This window comes from Cydia splendana, chromosome 4 (genome assembly GCF_910591565.1).
Source record: "Cydia splendana chromosome 4, ilCydSple1.2, whole genome shotgun sequence".
In the NCBI taxonomy this organism is placed as follows: domain Eukaryota; kingdom Metazoa; phylum Arthropoda; class Insecta; order Lepidoptera; family Tortricidae; genus Cydia; species Cydia splendana.
The window spans coordinates 11,222,463-11,239,769 of NC_085963.1; the positions used below are offsets into that span (position 1 = coordinate 11,222,463).

Below are 17,307 nucleotides of genomic sequence, written 5' to 3' on the forward strand. Positions count from 1 at the left end.
AAAATTATTTCTTAGAAGAATGTAAAACAGTCATTTATAATGTTTTTCCAACTCGAAGGGTAGGATAACACCTGTCATTACAATACAATTTGGAGAGATTTGGCGTTGTTAGGTTATAAATTATATTGAGATGACAGGTGTCTCCTTCTTCGTCTCTTCGAGTTTGAAAAATATGCCATGCGGTGCGACTCAATCGTATAAACATACTATAGCTACTCTACACACATATAAAAACGTTAAACGGCTATTATAATAAGTACCAAATAGGACTTTGAGAGATACGAAATACTAAAATTAATAATTGTAAAAAATAATGATCTGCCTTCAGGCGATAATATGTAGTCGTTTTTTTAAATTTTGAGTTTATAGAGTAAGTAAATAAACACGAGATACGTTTGTACCTATAGGTAGGTATTAGCCATTGTGCATTAAAAAAGGGCGCTGAAGAGGTTCTAAACACTGTGACGCAAAACGAAAATTACGAAAATTCTACGCATTATTGACTCCAAAGTGGACCACAGCTAGCACAAGAAATACTACGAGAGATAATGCTGAGGATATAATGTAGGTATAGTAGGATAAAAAGCACAAAAAAATTATAAAATATACGAAGATACTACAACGTACATACAGGGTGAAATTTTAACCACCGTTCATACTCTCGGCAGTGACTTTATAGGTCATACTGAACAACTTTTATAATGGGGCCAATGCTGAAATCGCGAAAAAGAAATTGGCTGTCCCATAGAAATCAGTGATATCACGTCAGCCAGAATGTATGAAACAGCCAAATTTTTTTTCGTGATTATGGCATTGATCCCATAATAAAAGTTGTTCGGTATGACCCATAAAGTCACTACATAGAGTATGAACGGTGGTTAAATTTTCAGCCTGTATAATATTAATAAAATATGAGCCTCATCCACTCAACCGTCCGCGTGATTTGTTGTATTTCTTGTCGCGGTACTAATCTGTTCGCGGGCCGGGCGCCGCGATACGTATCACTCGCACTCGCCGTGAGAATCCCCGCAGATAAACCACCAGATCCAGACGTACGCGATTTAATCTGCTTCATTAGACATCAAGGCTCTGCATAGTCAAGATGCACACAGAACAGTGGGAACATAAATAGGTTTCACTCGCAACCGAGCACGTCCTGATTAAGAGAACACGAGACACGACAAGAATAAAAAGAATAGACTAAATAATTTCATGAAATATTTATGATTCAAATCATTTAAAACGCGTTAATCTGATTCTAATAGAATCGGTAATCGAGTTTATACTTAGTATGGTACTTACCTAAATGATTCATGAATAAAAAGTCATCGATCAATAAAATATTCTTTTGAACGTTTTTTTACGAACGCCTAAGTTATTTGCTCAAATCTCAGGATAAATACAACCTATAACTTAAAGCATTAGCATAATGTTTATGTTCACCATTGTCGGCAAACACAAACGGAGCAAAAGCATTCGCTCCATTAAGTTAACGAACAGTTGTCGAGATGTCGATCAAAATCACATCTTAATGCCTCCATAGCGTACCCTGGGCGGCGCGTGCATGCATCTCTTACACTTTTATGTCCTCCACATAAGACGCAGGAATCTTGACTGTTTTGCCCAGCGTACGTGCTTTACGGGTACAACACCCACACTTCATTACAAAGTATGATCTTGAACCAATGATTGTATGTCGTGTCGTTTTGCTCTATTTTCTCATTGCTGACGTTGTTCATTATCCTGTCAGATTTTTTTAAAGGCGAAATTAATCATTATTTACCAGGTACCTTTCATTAAGACTTATGATTATTACGTACAATATAAATATGAAATGAAAATTGCACCAACCTCGTTCATTACTAGTTTGTCGTCGGTCGAACGAAGTAGTTAGCTTAACTACTTGTCAATTTAATATCCTGAGCGTTAAGCGCTTTTGCTGTTAGTCCATGAATCATTCGGGCCACAGCGGCAAAGCGCGTAAGAGATTTACGCACGAGATGATGCTCTGGAATTGTTTATGGCGCATCATTGTAACACAAAGGATTTCAAATCGATATACTTTCTCGTGTTAACATCTAAAAGCTTATCCGGTTGGAAATGTCAGTCCGTTTTATCGTCATTAATTCCTGTCACTGCCGGTATGACGTATCACCCTCCTCCGTATATACTTGATATAATAAATACATATTGTATACTTTGGGCATAATATGGGTTTGTTGTAGTTGAAAAATAAAAGCTTTACCTGTAACAGCTGCATTGATTCGGTCAAGATGATAAAGAGTCAAAGGCACTGGGTCAGTGATTAGCTGCAGGCGCGGCGTGGGGCCCCTGATGGCGGGACTGTCACTCACATCGCTGAAGAAAATTGCGGACAGCCGAGGCCTCGGCCCTGGAGCACAAGACTCTCGGGCCCGAGGCCGCTCCAGCATCAACGTCGATCCACTCAACGTCTCGACTGATCCTTCCAATTTCACAAACGTCCTTAAGGCACTCAAGTCTCCTTTAAGCACTCGCCGCAGATGCACTCGATACAAGTTCGATCGCTTTGCATTATCCTGCACAGATCTCTTCTTCACATTTAAAACCTTCCCAGTGAATATGTACTTCGATTTCCCTATCGCTTCCATCAACGACCACTCGTTCTCGATAATCGTCTCATTAAAAGGACAAGGTGGCAGAATCGCGCGGTGCCGCCGGTGCGCGCTGGACCTTTTTCTCACTTTGCCGCGGATCCTGATCTCCGCCCGGACGATCGCCGCCAAGATAACATAAACAATAACCATCGAAAGCTTCATGTCGACAATCGCTGGTTAAACACTCTTAAAAGCGGGGACTACAAATGTATTTGTCACATTATATCTGTTATTTATGTGTGCCGAAGGGCGTAAAGTAGCGGCGGCGATCTATTAAAAGAGCGAGGCGTTGACATCTCACTAACAGAAAGTCGTCAAATCAGTATTTAATTTCCAGATGTAATGCGTTTAAAATGCAAGTGAGTCTCATGCAAGACTGGAAGGCATAGTGGTCGTAGCAGATCGTTATCGTGTTAGTAAACAATCGTAGGGCGCGATCGATGCGACGCGGACGCGTGCGCTCGCGCAGTTCCCCGGCGCCGACTAAAGCCGTACCGCCTATCAGGCGCAGCCTCCCGAGAATAAGCTCATCGGCCCACAAGTATTGTACCCAAACACTTAACTTCACTTTTATATTAGTTTTGTTGATTGCTTTTACAACTCCGAACAACTTTATGTTCATGGATTTAAATGGTACTTTCAATTATAATTTGTTCGACGCGTGGTACCACACTAATGGATTGTACAAATAAATGTTTATCGTATAAATTACAGTTATATTTGAGTCACTCGCGGTATGACAAATCGATCTATCCCTCAACCGTGTTCAAGCGAGATAAGATCCTTTTAGTTCATATAGTCACACACCAATCGCCTCCATCTATCTATCTATGATCATAAGCATAACGGGAATTTACGACTGGTGAGAATGGGAATTTATATAAACAGGATTAAAAAATAATAACCTGGAATAAAAAGAATAGTAGAAAGGTTTAACAAATTTTTCAATTAAAATAAATTTATTTTGCTCATAAAATATTATACATATTTTTTTTTAGCCAACTGTACTTTTATTCAGAGAGTCGTCATCTAATTAATAATATATGATAATAAGGATTGAAATTCGGAGAGATTACGTTGAGTTATTGCAAATATCCTATGGCCACGTTTGGTCTCTAGAATAAGGCCAGTACGATATAATAACATTGTATTGACACCGAAGTCTAATATAATGATAAATGATATATTTAAGCTCTAACGACGTCGGAAACTATATGTATTTAAGAGGGAAGGGGATGGCCGCTTCTCCATATAAACTTAGTCCCCATTTTCCTCTCTGGATATTGACATTATGGAAAATATTTTACATAAATTAATAGCTATGCCGGCATGCAAGTAGGGATTGGTGACAAAACATACATTGAATGCGCGTACAAAGTATAGTTCGTTTTTTTTAGCATTAGAAAGAACTTGAAAGAAAGAAAGAAAGTCTTTTAATTGAAAAACGCTTTTTAAAAATCAGTAACTATTACTTATGAATGCAGAAGAATATAAATGATCGTATTAGATTCATAATTGTTACATATTTGCCGTAACTTATTTATAAAATGTGTTTTTCAATTAAAAAACACACCAAGATTGTTTACCTTAATTCTAATGCTAAAAAAACGAACTATAAGATGCCGAGCTTCACGAGGCTTTTGGGCTGCCAATAGATGAGCAGGAGGACCCGATGAACTTGTATAGGTAGTCGTCGCGTTTTGTAGTCGCCGTGGGTGTACATTCCGCGGTACCCTAAGCTGTCAAAGATCGGTTATGTAGAGTTGTAAACCTTCTGCACGTTAGTGTTATCTAGTCTGTGGTGAAAGCTCGCGATGAGTGCGGCGCGTGGGCGGACCGGCCGCTTGCGCCGCTGCACCGCGGTGCAAGGTTAAAGCTTATAGCATGTTTATACACACGTCAACGCTTATGGTTCTGTCATCAGATACGCAATTACGTCATAAGTATTGTGCATTCATGCGGTAAACCGTGGTAATTGAGGGTATTATAAAGATTCGTTTATAAGTATGTCCACAGTGTTTATTATACATGGGTCAAGTTTTTCAGAAAGGTTGAGTGGCAATACTATTAGCGATCGCGTAGCGGTAGTCGTAGGTATACACAGTTATTAGCTAATTGATCATGTGATCATAGACTTCTAATCTTTCCTTGGCTTGCCAGATATATCATTGTTGTAGTACTTACACCTAAACTGGACAGTGTTATGAATTTTCACCACTCATTCGTTTACGCGTTTTTGACCTTATGTATGTAAATTATGTAATCATAAGTTTCTGAGAAGCCTTTTCGTAACTGAGATTTTGCTATTTTGCACAAAACGTAGATGATACTAATAATTATGTCGCCTAAGCTAAATTGCTAACTTACATTTCGAATCTTCATTTCATTATCTGTAAATTATAAAATTATAATGATAAATTATATATTTTAGCTCCAACGACGTTGGACACAGGTCGGGAAATTAGGCCGGAAACTATATGTACTTATTGATAATAAATTATAAAATGGAGTTTTGATACGGCGCAATCTTATAAGCATATTTATTAAGCTTAGCAGCAAAATGTTAGAGCGAGGGTTATCGCCTATGGCTGCCGCCGCACCGCAGCCTACAAATCTTTAAAGGTGTAATTGCGGTGCGGAACGGGAATTTTATCAGTTCGGTTAAGGTATGTTCCACTAGCGGGCAAGAACACAGTAGCTGTAAACCTAAAGACGGGATTCCACCAGTGTGCACTGTGCGACACAAGCGCATTGAGTACAAAAATGCTTGTGCCTACAGATGTGCAAGGTGCGGAAAGTTTCCATAAAATTCTATAAATTCTCGGAAATTTCATGAAACTTTCACTAGGAAATATGGGAAATTTAAATTTAAAATTGGAAAGTTTCAATTCTCATATAAAAATGTAAGAAATTTTCCGAATTTGACCTACGTTAAAATTCCGAAACATTTCGCAATTTTGGAAAGTTTCCTTAGGCACATCAGTAATTCTGCCTGTCCTTGCAGCAAATATAATGAGAATACATAACTGAACCCCCCCCCCCCCCATAATTACATGATTTCACACTCCAGATAAGTACATGTTACTTACCTAATTTATAAGCTCATAACTCGTATCATCATTACATGGACAGTCTTCTTTAGATAATTACTAACTAAAACATAAATGGCGAATCCATGTACCTGGAGCGACATGATAATGAATTATGAATTAAGTAAATACCGATCTAAATATTCATAAGACAGGTATTTAACAGTAAGGGACCGAAAACTGGATTAATACGATTAGAACGACCGTTGTTGCCATCCACAGATCACTTACCTACTAGACGGAAGATATGTAATTATGTAACATTCAGACCGCAAAGAGAAAATAAAAAAAACTAATGTTGTGTTGATCTAGCAACACTAGATTACTTCAAGTCAAAACAAGCAAATATTGTTGAATTTATTTGAAAGCTTCGCTTGCTCGGGTATCAATATTAGCACAAGGGGTTAAAAAACAAGTTTGCCCTCTTGTAAAACAAATACATAACTAATGTTGCCTGCTTACGCTCAATAGCGCATTGTTACTCTTTGTTGTTGAATGTAGACATGTATGTTAAGTATAATATATATCGTCATCTCACAACCCTTGCCTTGTTGAGCATACTGTACACATATGTATACCTACATATTCATTTATTTACATTTAAAAATTAATAAAAAGTGAGAATAAGACTGCTTAGACCGCCCATGAATAAGTACAATCGTTAGTGGCGCATGTAAAATATAAAAATAAAAATAAAAATGGAGTGATAAAAATGGGCTATGATGCGTGAAGGAATTTAGTGGTGCGGTTCGGGCATATTCATTTATTTACCTGTATAAGAGCGCCTGTGCGTTGACTGTTGCAGTTTAATACAGTGCGGAGTCTACGAGAGATAGTTTATGGGGCCGTCACACCTACTTGTAACTTGGAGACATTTGGTAGAGAACGCGAGAATCAATGTTGCCATAATGTTAGCTACGCGGTTAGCTAAGTTAGGAGAGACTTTAGCTGTTAATTCTGGAATGAAATTTAGTGGGACTGGAATAGTTAACTTCGTTTGGAACCGGTACGGTCAAAACGCTAAAATAAATGTGTACGAGGAGTGCTTCGGTGACCAGTGGGTCATGAGATTGTATCTAATGGAATTTTTCATTAACATATACATATGAAAACATACAGAACATGAAAATAACATAAAAATAACATACAAATTATTACAAATACGTACAAACATATAAATACAAGTATGTATAATGTAGCGGCCCGAAAATCTTAGTAATTGTAGCAGATAAACATTTTGTCTCCATATGGTGGCAGGCTGCTATGTGCGGCAGAAAGATACTTAGCTCCATCAAATCTACTCTCATAAGCAAATATGTATTGTAGCTCCAAGAGCTCATAACAATTTTCTAAGAGTTGAACAAAGATGATATACAGCCATTATCAAAATTGCATAAAGCAACTTTTGTTCCCAAATGTATCATACAGATACAAAGAGCACATATAAATGGATATGCTCGTAAGCGCCGTCCCACGCGACTGCACGTATTATAACTGCATTATCTACTATTAAGCAAACAACATCATATCTCTTTTGCATGTGATTTCGTAAAATCAACCTAGAGACTATTCAAATAAGATACCTCTTGTAGTATTCTTTAAAACGTATAAAGAGCTAGATGGAATACGCATTTGTTACGTTCGCGAGGCTTGCTTGCATGGTTTTGTTTCGTGTACCTGCTTTAACATTCTCATATTTAATATGGACCACTTAAGTTATGAGTCTTATGAGCATTTACATTTGTCTGTAGAATAAGAAAGTAAGGACAGACTGTGATTACCTGCGCTTAAATACAGGACAATTATGTGCATTAGCTTTCTGCGTTGGTAATCATTACAAATCTAATTTTTAAATTGTTTATTTTGTTCAGCATATTTTTCTTAAAGAGTTTATTCCCAAGGTAACTCTAAGAACTCTTTAGGTCGTAATTACTCGTAAAATGCGTTGACTACAAGTCTATTCTATTAATTCAGCTGAAATAACTGTATGTGGCATTAACATTAAAATATGTAAATAAGGACTTCAGACTTAAAATTGAAAGTAACATTCGCATAAGATGCGCGTCAGAAGCAGTACCAGTCAACATTGTAATTTATATCCAATTCCAGCCAGCATTAATATTGACATAGATTAATAATTCCCGAAACGAGTACACAGCACTTTCCCGCAATAATTCACGGTTCGGTCTCCCTCACTAATCCCGATTTACGAAACGATCACGCCGCGATATTAAATCACTCTGTCAAACTACAACAAGCCGCTCATTAAGCCCGCCCCTAGTAAATACCGATACACCCCTATTATACTAGACTAACTCAATTAATGTACCGATACAACCATGCGCAAAGTCTTAAGTGTAGCTAAAAACACACACACGAATCTACTCCTTCGTGATAATAATGTTAAAGGTTTTAATGCCGCAAAGTTGGCTAAATTGAAAATGCAAATCTATACCAACAGTAGGCTTATTAAGATTACTTTCTTGTAAAGTATACTTTATAGAGCGGGCACAGTAACCAGAGGCGTATCGTCAGTTAATGGGCGTTTTCAACGGTAATTATCGTAAAATGATGTTGTCAATTTCCTTCCAGCTTCCTCTTCATAAAGTAATTTGTGGCTCGGCTTAATGGGTGGTCGTCTTAAACAATATTGAACAAATTAAAAGATGAAACATTGAGTAGGCAACCCAACAAGTTAACGACGGGTATTACCTACCAGTCTTTTTTTTTCACAGTATATAAAAGTTAATTTTCTCTTACATTTCTATGGCTTAGACCGATTAATAAATCTTTAATTGTATAGGCGCGATTCCACTTCGACGTTACTAACTTACTACGTTACTCTATGTACTCACATTAAGTATTAAGTTATTTATTAAATTCATTGCAATGCTACATTAGATTGAATTGAATAAGGCTCTACTAATTTTTTAGGTTTCCGTACTCAGTTCCGTACCTCAAAAGGAAAAAAACGGAACCGTTATAGGATCACTTTGTTGTCCGTTCGTCAGTCCGTCCGTCCGTCTGTCTATCAAGGCCCTTTATTTCGGGAACGCGTGGAGGTATCGAGTTGAAATTAAAACCATATAACTCAGGTCTACAGTCTCTTGAAGCTGTGAAAAAATCAAACTTCTAAGTTGAAAAAATAGATACGCCGTTTATGCCGCAAAAATCGTATATTATTATTTCGACATTTTCAAGGGAATCAAAATTTATAGGGTACTTTCCGTTGACCTAGATCTATAAAATTTGGCAAGTAATATCGTCTTACACTACAAGTATAGACAAAAATCTAAAAACTTTGAATATATGTAAAAATAAAATATAAAAGTTGAATTTGTACGGAACCCTCGGTGGGCGAGTCTGATTCGCACTTAGCCGGCTTTCATATGATAACAGTGACAATGAACTCCGGGTTACCTACTGTGAAATACGGAGAATCCTTATTTTATTGGTTCTTTTTGGATTTTGAGAATTGTTTCCTATTCATTACTTACATTTATGTTACGGCAAAAGTCACTAAGATATAGTTTGCCACGAAATGAGTCCAATTTTATCTACATAGACGTTAGGTCTTAAGAATTGAGATAGAGCTACCGAAAGTAGCTTGTTTTTTTTTATTCCTTTCATGTGAGAGCAAGCCTATGCCCAGCAGTGGGACGGATATAGGCTGAATTATATTATATTAATGTATGCTAATAAGATAAAACATATTCCAGGCCATGTGACCAACACCGACTTTTAATATTTTGTAGGGCATGGTACTAGGGAGCTAATCCGAAGATAAATACGCCACATTATGGCTCCTCTACACGATGCGCCAACGTCGGCCAATCCCAGGGACGCAGCTATGCGGTAGAATGAGACAGCAAGATCACTTGCTCCCTCTAACGCATAAATGCGTCCCTTGGATTGGCCGACGTTGGCCCAACGTGTAGAGGAGCCATTACACTACAAATACGCCAATACTCTACAAACAAGAACGAGCGTAATGCACGCGCGAATGATAATCGAAATTTGCTCTATGAAGCCCTGTTTCCATATTCCTAAGTATGTTACCGAATTGCATAATTATAAACACAGATAGGGTAAGACCTCCAGTGAATGAACACCTAAGCAATTTTCAAATTTCAAAAAATCATTTCTGAATTCAGAATTCGTTAATAATTAGAATAATTATTCGCCATTTAATTAATCCTCATTTAATAAACAAGAATATAATTTCTGTGATTTTTTATTACTTACATAGTTTTTGAGTAATAGAAGAATTTATCAAAAAATACCCAAACCCCCTAGTAAATGAACATACAAACTAGTGAATGAATACCGCAAATCCCAGTGAATGAACATTATTTAGATATTTTTAATCAGCAATAATAAAACAATTTTAACACAAAAGCGTTTGCAGTTCTATTTTAGTAGATATAACGAACGCGTTCAAATCTCTTTTTCCCATCTATATTGGTTTAAAAACAGATTGTAATGTAATAAAATGATAGCTATTCACTAATAACACAGAAACATGTTACATATTAATGAGAACAAGAAAATCAACTTTTAAAAGAAGAAACCATTGCATTTTTTGTCGTTACATTGTTCATACATAGGATTAGTAGAAATCTAATAAATTAACAAGCCAAATTTTTATAGTCTACTGTATTGTTCATACATAGGCATGAAAAATCTAGTAAATGGACTATAGAAATTTGTTTTGTCCCAATACTGGCTGAATGAATCACAATCGTTTTCTATGCAGAATCACAAAAAACGAGCTTAATACCATTACGTTTACATTTAAATTTAGAAAAAAAAGTAAATCTAGACGACACCAGTAAATGAACACCCCGTTCATTTACTGGTTTTAGAACATTTGATAAGCCAGTAATGGACCTTTAAAAAATAAAGAATTAAACGCGACAAGTGTTAGAAATGTCTACATATATTGCTTATTTTACTCAAAAAACGTGATTTTGTTCATTCACTGGAGGGTTTACTCTAGATAAGTATTTTATGTTGCCCTCAGTAGATTGAATAGAAACATAGGGAGCATCCCGTCGGAATAAGAGCTGAAACAGTCACCCGCGTAAGCCTCTTTCGATTTATGCGCAGCTCCTGCAAAGCCTCGCTGAATCGAGTGCAGGTACCAGGGCACCAGAACACTCGTAAACTTCCAGTTGAAGTGACTGCGAGGTTTAAGTCAGTGTGTGGCGTTAGAACTGTCATTAACAGAGAGTGAGGCTATTCTACAATTGCTTTATTAAGTTATAATGACTCAACTTCTCTCGTAACTCGTCTTGACAATGGGCACTTTTAGTTATTATTTTAGATAAGTAGCATTTTTTATTGATTAATAAGTAAATTTCATTCAGTGCTACTTGTCCACCATCAATGCGAGAAGTCATCATCAACATCAGGTTTACTTTGCGAACTTTTAGAGTTTTAGATTCAGATAAAACCTATCTTTAAGAGTAGTGAATCGGAATTACACTTTTTGGTACTTATGATACCAATTTAGATCAAAAAAATAAATCAAATAATAACATTATGTCCCTTAACGCCTTCGCTGTGGCAAGTGTAACTCGTAATTAAGCATATAATAATAATACTTTACATGGGGTCTTTTGACCCAATCCCGTAGTAAACGTGTTAATTATAATATAGATTCAGTTGGACAGATACTGGCACATAAAATACTGAGAAGCGATAAAAACAAGATAGATAGATAGAATACTCTTTATTGACACACCTCAGTAAATAATAAATATTAACAAGTTATATTATCAAGTTAAATATTTCAGAATTTAATTCAGTTAAATAAGTTTTTTCACAAATGTGTTATATTATTGATAGGTAGGTACATTACCTCAAATATAAAGCTAGTTTTAATTTTATGTACTGTTTCATTTAATAGAATTGGAAATGAATTTTAATTACGAGCTTTCATGCTTACGCTATTCAAGTGATTTTGATTAAATCCGCTAAGATATTCTGTGTTTGGTGGTACGTAAGGATCAAAAATACATATTCATGTTCATAACGATAATGTTTCAGAGGCATTTAATAGGTCCTTAATTACAGTTTGCTATGATTGTTACATGTAGGTAGGTACGAGTAGTACCTGTTTAAGTGATGTAAATATGCCAGTGTAGTACAGTGTCCCAATAGTTCCCCCGTTCAACTTTAATGCCTTCCTTTAATTTTAAGTAAAATAATGTTCTCTGCCATCTTTTACGAGAGTTTCCAATCAGTGGGACGCGCCCTTCTAGGGGGTCATAGCGATATATTCTCAATATTTCTAATAAAACCTTATGTAAAGGGGAGCACAGAAAAACGCGATGGAAGAGGTTGAAAGCCTTACATGTAGGTGTTTTTTTTACAAAATTTTCACCTTAATATTTTCAAATAAAACGTTATACGAACTACAAAAAAGGAAATAAAACACCTAGGTAATACATAACACAATTAATAGCCTTCACTGATGTTCAAAGTAACACCAAGCGCTACTTTCCCAGAAGACCAATTCTAATTTTAATCTAAACAATCTGATATTGATATATTTACAGCGAGCGAGAACTGATATTAGATGTCAATAACTTGTCAAGAACATATAAAGAAGATAGGTATTTTTTAAGTTCTAACAGGACTCCCCGGGCAAGATGTTGACGCTTCGCCGCACTCAAGTAGCGTAGGGTGTAGTTCCGTTCGGCGAGTTGAGTTGACACCTTTGTGCTTTGAACGCTTCGTGTTTGAAATGTGTAAGACACTAATGATGGCCCCAATTTCCTGCAGCCGACGCAGTTGGTAGGTACTTTTATCCCCTGTGACTTGTGGAACTAAAATAATGGCGAGCTTTCGAAAGGCCGACGGCTGACAGAGAAACAGCTTTAATTTTACTACTCTTGATTTTAGTGTCTAGCCCAGCCGCCAAAACTTGTCTTTAATAAACACAATGTAGAAATGGGGTAAATGAAACATATCTTCGAAGCTAACAATTACATTTTGCTACTCGGAATTGATTATCAGGTAAATAACGTGTCGTTAAAAAGGTCGCGTTATGTCACTAACTTTCAAAAACCAAATCAAATACTGCACAGCCCTGTAGATATTGGTACAAGCGTGGAAATATGCATGATATGGGAACCTACTGTAACGGGCTCTCTTTACTAAAGGGTTACGAGGAATTTACTCTATTTTCTGTATAGATTATCCTCATCTCCCTGTATTCGGAAAGGAAATTGAGGCATACATCATCGCGCCGGACAGGAAACCTATCCGTTAAACCTCAATGATGTTGTAAATATCACTTCATTTATAAATTAGCAAAACTTTGAAAGGACAAATTTAATTTTAATTCATACGTTGTACAAATTAAGCAGTACCTAGGTAAGTTAAACCTATTAAATTTTGATATTACATTGATTTCTGCATCCTACTAAAGTTAAAATTATGAATGTTTTTACATTTAGATGTTTTGATGCTTGTTAATGCTGAATCACAAAAAAAAAGCACAAAAAATGGTTCAATAGATTTGGATTAAATTTTAAACTCAATTCATAACATGAAATTAGGTATATGTGTTGGCGCAACATAACAATAAGTTATACCAGGGTCATTACGTCATTAGATGTTTATAATTCGCAAACCGTACAGTAATGTATAAAAGGAAAACATCGCAATGAAGAACCGAGTCCGAGCAAAACAAACATTAACGTTTTTTCGAATAAATTGGGAATATCTCAGAACTGTCAGTCGAAAGCCGATTTTCTGCGCAATCAGATTACAGACTCATTCCAAATGTACATACATGTAAATGACATATATTTTCATCAATGAGATTGAAATGTTTAAAATTACATGTAATGAAAGTTATATTTGTGTAGCCAATAACGAAGAAGAGAGGGTAACATTTTCCCAAGTATATATTATAGTATATAAGTATATGTTAAGTATATGTTATGTTAGTATGTAAGTATATGTTATAGTATGCATGTATCATTGTTTTATCCTAATTGCATCCCAGTAACTGCTTCGGAGCCCAGAGTCTACTTGTCCAAACAGTTTGTCAGATTTTAGATTATATTTCATTTTGCCAGATTCACATCATATCATCGTATAGGTATAGTCGAAAAATGGCTAAGTGACCGAGAAGGATAGCATCAGTGCTTTAAACATTTTACGGTTAGGATAGCTTTAATTCGATGAAACAAGACATGACGCTTAAATTCAAAACACAAAGCGAATCAAACGTGACGTACCTATTTCGTCTGACTTACTAATATCATGAATATAAATTGAAACATCATGGATATTTGTGCGGGGTGCCCGCGGATATTGCTCACGCCGATACGACGGGCAGGTGTTCAGACAATGCGCCTGCCGGCAATAGATTTCTGATACCCATATTTATGCCTATTACCGACTGGCCCAGAAGAAATACAATAGGTACCGTTATTTAAACTGATATTCATGGCCGCCCGAAAACGCCCTAATTCTTCCATAATGCGTTACGCGTAATCGGTCACATATCTTCGCACGTCGCGACGGAACAATACGCGAGATACGAATATTATGTTGCGTTTTCTTACTTATACGGCTTGCGAAGATTTGAATATGTTACCTATTATTATTATTAATTCATTTATTCATATAAACAATTACAATGATACATATATACAATAAATGCGCCAAACTGTAGTAACCAGTTTGTTGGCGCGCCGCCCTCAACTCTTACTTAATATTAAGGTAAATGTTTACAATCGTGACTTATATACTATTGTTAGTAGAAAAGAAAGCATGCATTTTTTAACTATTTATATTGTTATTGATATTTTAATATGTACATGATTCTTTATTTACCTATCTTATTTTCTGTGTTTTTTCGAACAGCGAGCGAAGCGAAGTGAAGTTCTTACATTCGACTTTGAACACACGGCTGTCTAGGGGCACGTCCCGGCATTTCGATGTTTTAAGCTGAACTATCAGAGGATAGTTTGATACTCGATAACTTAAGTAAAAATGGTCTAATTTAAATGAAATTGGGTGAACGTATAGTTGAGGACATTATATTTTGTCATTAAATTTTGAGCTGGCTCGAACAAGAAGTTATTGAGCTAGAAGAGCTGAAAATGCTAAAATAGTAGATTGTACAACAAGGGCATAAAGTGACCCATTTTTACCCGAGGCAATTTTTTGGTCTGAGCGAAGCGAAGACCAAAATAGTAGACGAGGGTAAAAATTGACATTTATGCCCTTGTTGTACACTCTGCTTTTCACTTCGATTGCGAGGAAAATAATTATACAAAAAAACCGGTCAAGTGCGAGTCGAACTCGCGTCCCAAGGGTTCCGTACTGCACTCATTTTCGAACGAGCGAGCAAAGCCAAGTTCTTACTTACAACACACGGCTGGCTAGGGGCACGGCCAGGCATTTCCATGTTTTTTAACTGAGCTGTCAGAGGATAGTTAGCTACGCAATAACTTTAGTAAATTTGTTCAATTTTAACCAAAATTTTGTTCAAGTATTATGTTAAGCATAGTGCCTACATTCTTTTTGCGTTGGTTAAGCGTATCTCTGTTAATTCAAGATAACAGATATACGTCTGACACGGCAGTTCGGTCTTCTCATTTAGCTACTTAAACCAATTATTTGTTCTATGTTTGAGCACTAACCTCCTACAGCTCATCCTTCGACCTTGCGTGGAGGCGCACCTCTCTCGGATGCTTCAGGCCTTTTGGCCCCACGTAGAGCTTGGCCTTCGACCTTCGCACTAGCTATCCACACCACGTTTCACGTAAACAATTGCGGTCGTGGCCCTGATACAGCCTAACCACTATTTTTAATCTTAAGTCCGACTCACGCTTGACTGCAGACTTTTTATAGATTTTCCAGTAATCAACAGGTAAAGAACTATCGGCTCGATTCAGGAAATGAATTAGAGATTCATTAGATATGAAATGGTAAAGATATGTGACGTTCTACGGCAAAAGGTACCTTATGGCGGCTGGCGCCGCGATTCGAGAACGTCGTATAGCGCCGCAATAATATTGGAGCGGCGTTAATAATAGCGTAAGCGCCAACCGCCATAAGGTACCTTCACCCGTGGGACGTCACATATCTTTACTATACCTATCGTATCTAGTTAATCTCTAATTCATTTCCCGAATCGCGCCGTATATTTCGTATTTTTTCCAAAATTTTGGCCTGTAGTTTCAGATGATTGGACACTTAATACGACACGACCACTTCTTTAAAACTAATCCTGGAGGGGCGGATAGGATGCAAGCGGGGTAGAGGAAAACCTAGACGCAGCTTTTTAGAACAAGTGAAGGAAAAAGTAGGGGTCGTGTCGTATCAAAAAGTCAAAAAGCTGGCGCAAGTGATAGGGAAAGCTGGAACATACTCCACAGACAAGAGAATATCTCTTAAGTTAATGATGATGAGTTTCAGACGCTTGAAGTAGGTACTAATTTTGTTCTGTGTTTGAGCACTAACCTCCCGCAACTCGGCCTTCGGCCGCGCGTTTTTAAAAGCCTCTGCGCTTCGGGCCTTCGGCCATGGTCATTTTTTGGCTATTTTCTTAAATAACTTCTAAACTATTTAATATAAAATTATAAAAAATAAATATCTGAGATCGTCAAAATAAGCCCTTTCGTTTATTATATAACACGATATGGTTTGCAAAACTTTGTTTTTTAATTTTCTCATTTTCCCCCAAAAAGTGCCCCCTATGTTCAAAATTCTTTTGTTTTCATTACGTGTCCGTCTTTGGGTCACAGACTTGCATATGTGTACCAAATTTCAACTTAATTGGTCCAGTAGTTTTGGAGCAAATAGGCTGTGACAGACGGACAGACAGAAGCACGAGTGATCCTATAAGGGTTCCGTTTTTTCCTTTTGAGGTACGGAACCCTAAAATGGCGAGTGGCGTGAGTAACAATTTGAGGCGAAGCCGAAAATTGTTAATAAAGACGCCACGAGCATTTTTTGACTCAGTTAAACAACGTTGCATACAATACTTTTTCTACGACCAAGCACTTACTTTGAAATAAAATTGTAAATTTAACAAATATTTATAATTCAAGAAGTAGCAAAAATGGAGGGTACGGGCGGGAAAAGAATGAATTGTCAGAGATGACATTTCAATACGGTTGGCAACACTGAATTTCATTCAATATTTTTTAAGTGGTCATTACACGAAGTATCGTAAAATCGCCAAAAAGATACTGCGTGTATGGTATGCACAAATTCTTTTTTGGGGAATAGACTAAAGACTTGTCTTGACAACTATAAGGTGGGGTTTTAAAGGTGTGTGCACGACCCTTTAAATGACAAATAAAAGTACGGGAGTAGAAAAAAGACTTTAAAGTATTATTTTTGTTGACTTGTAGAAAAAGTATTGTATACAATAGTGATGTAGTCAAGCTTTTCAGTCTCGTGCCTACTTGGGCAACTCAGCAAGCTTCGTTTCCTAAACACGGTGCTCGACTGAACAGCTCTCTATTGTATCGCGATTGTATGAAATACTATTTTTTATATGAAGATTTTTTTTTAAATGATGAAAATTTTGGAATCCATGATGGCGG

At 36.7% G+C, this 17,307-nt stretch overlaps 1 protein-coding gene across 1 annotated transcript in view; it reads right to left on the reverse strand.

Moving 5' to 3' along the window:
- Positions 1-3,511, reverse strand: part of LOC134789912 (agrin-like) — a 224,841-nt gene extending 221,330 nt beyond the window's left edge. Inside the window, exon 1 of the mRNA XM_063760601.1 lies at positions 2,246-3,511. Coding sequence (XP_063616671.1) covers positions 2,246-2,798 — 553 coding nt within the window. The 5' untranslated portion in view covers positions 2,799-3,511. The remainder of the gene's footprint in view (positions 1-2,245) is intronic.
- Positions 3,512-17,307: the final 13,796 nt, after the last annotated feature.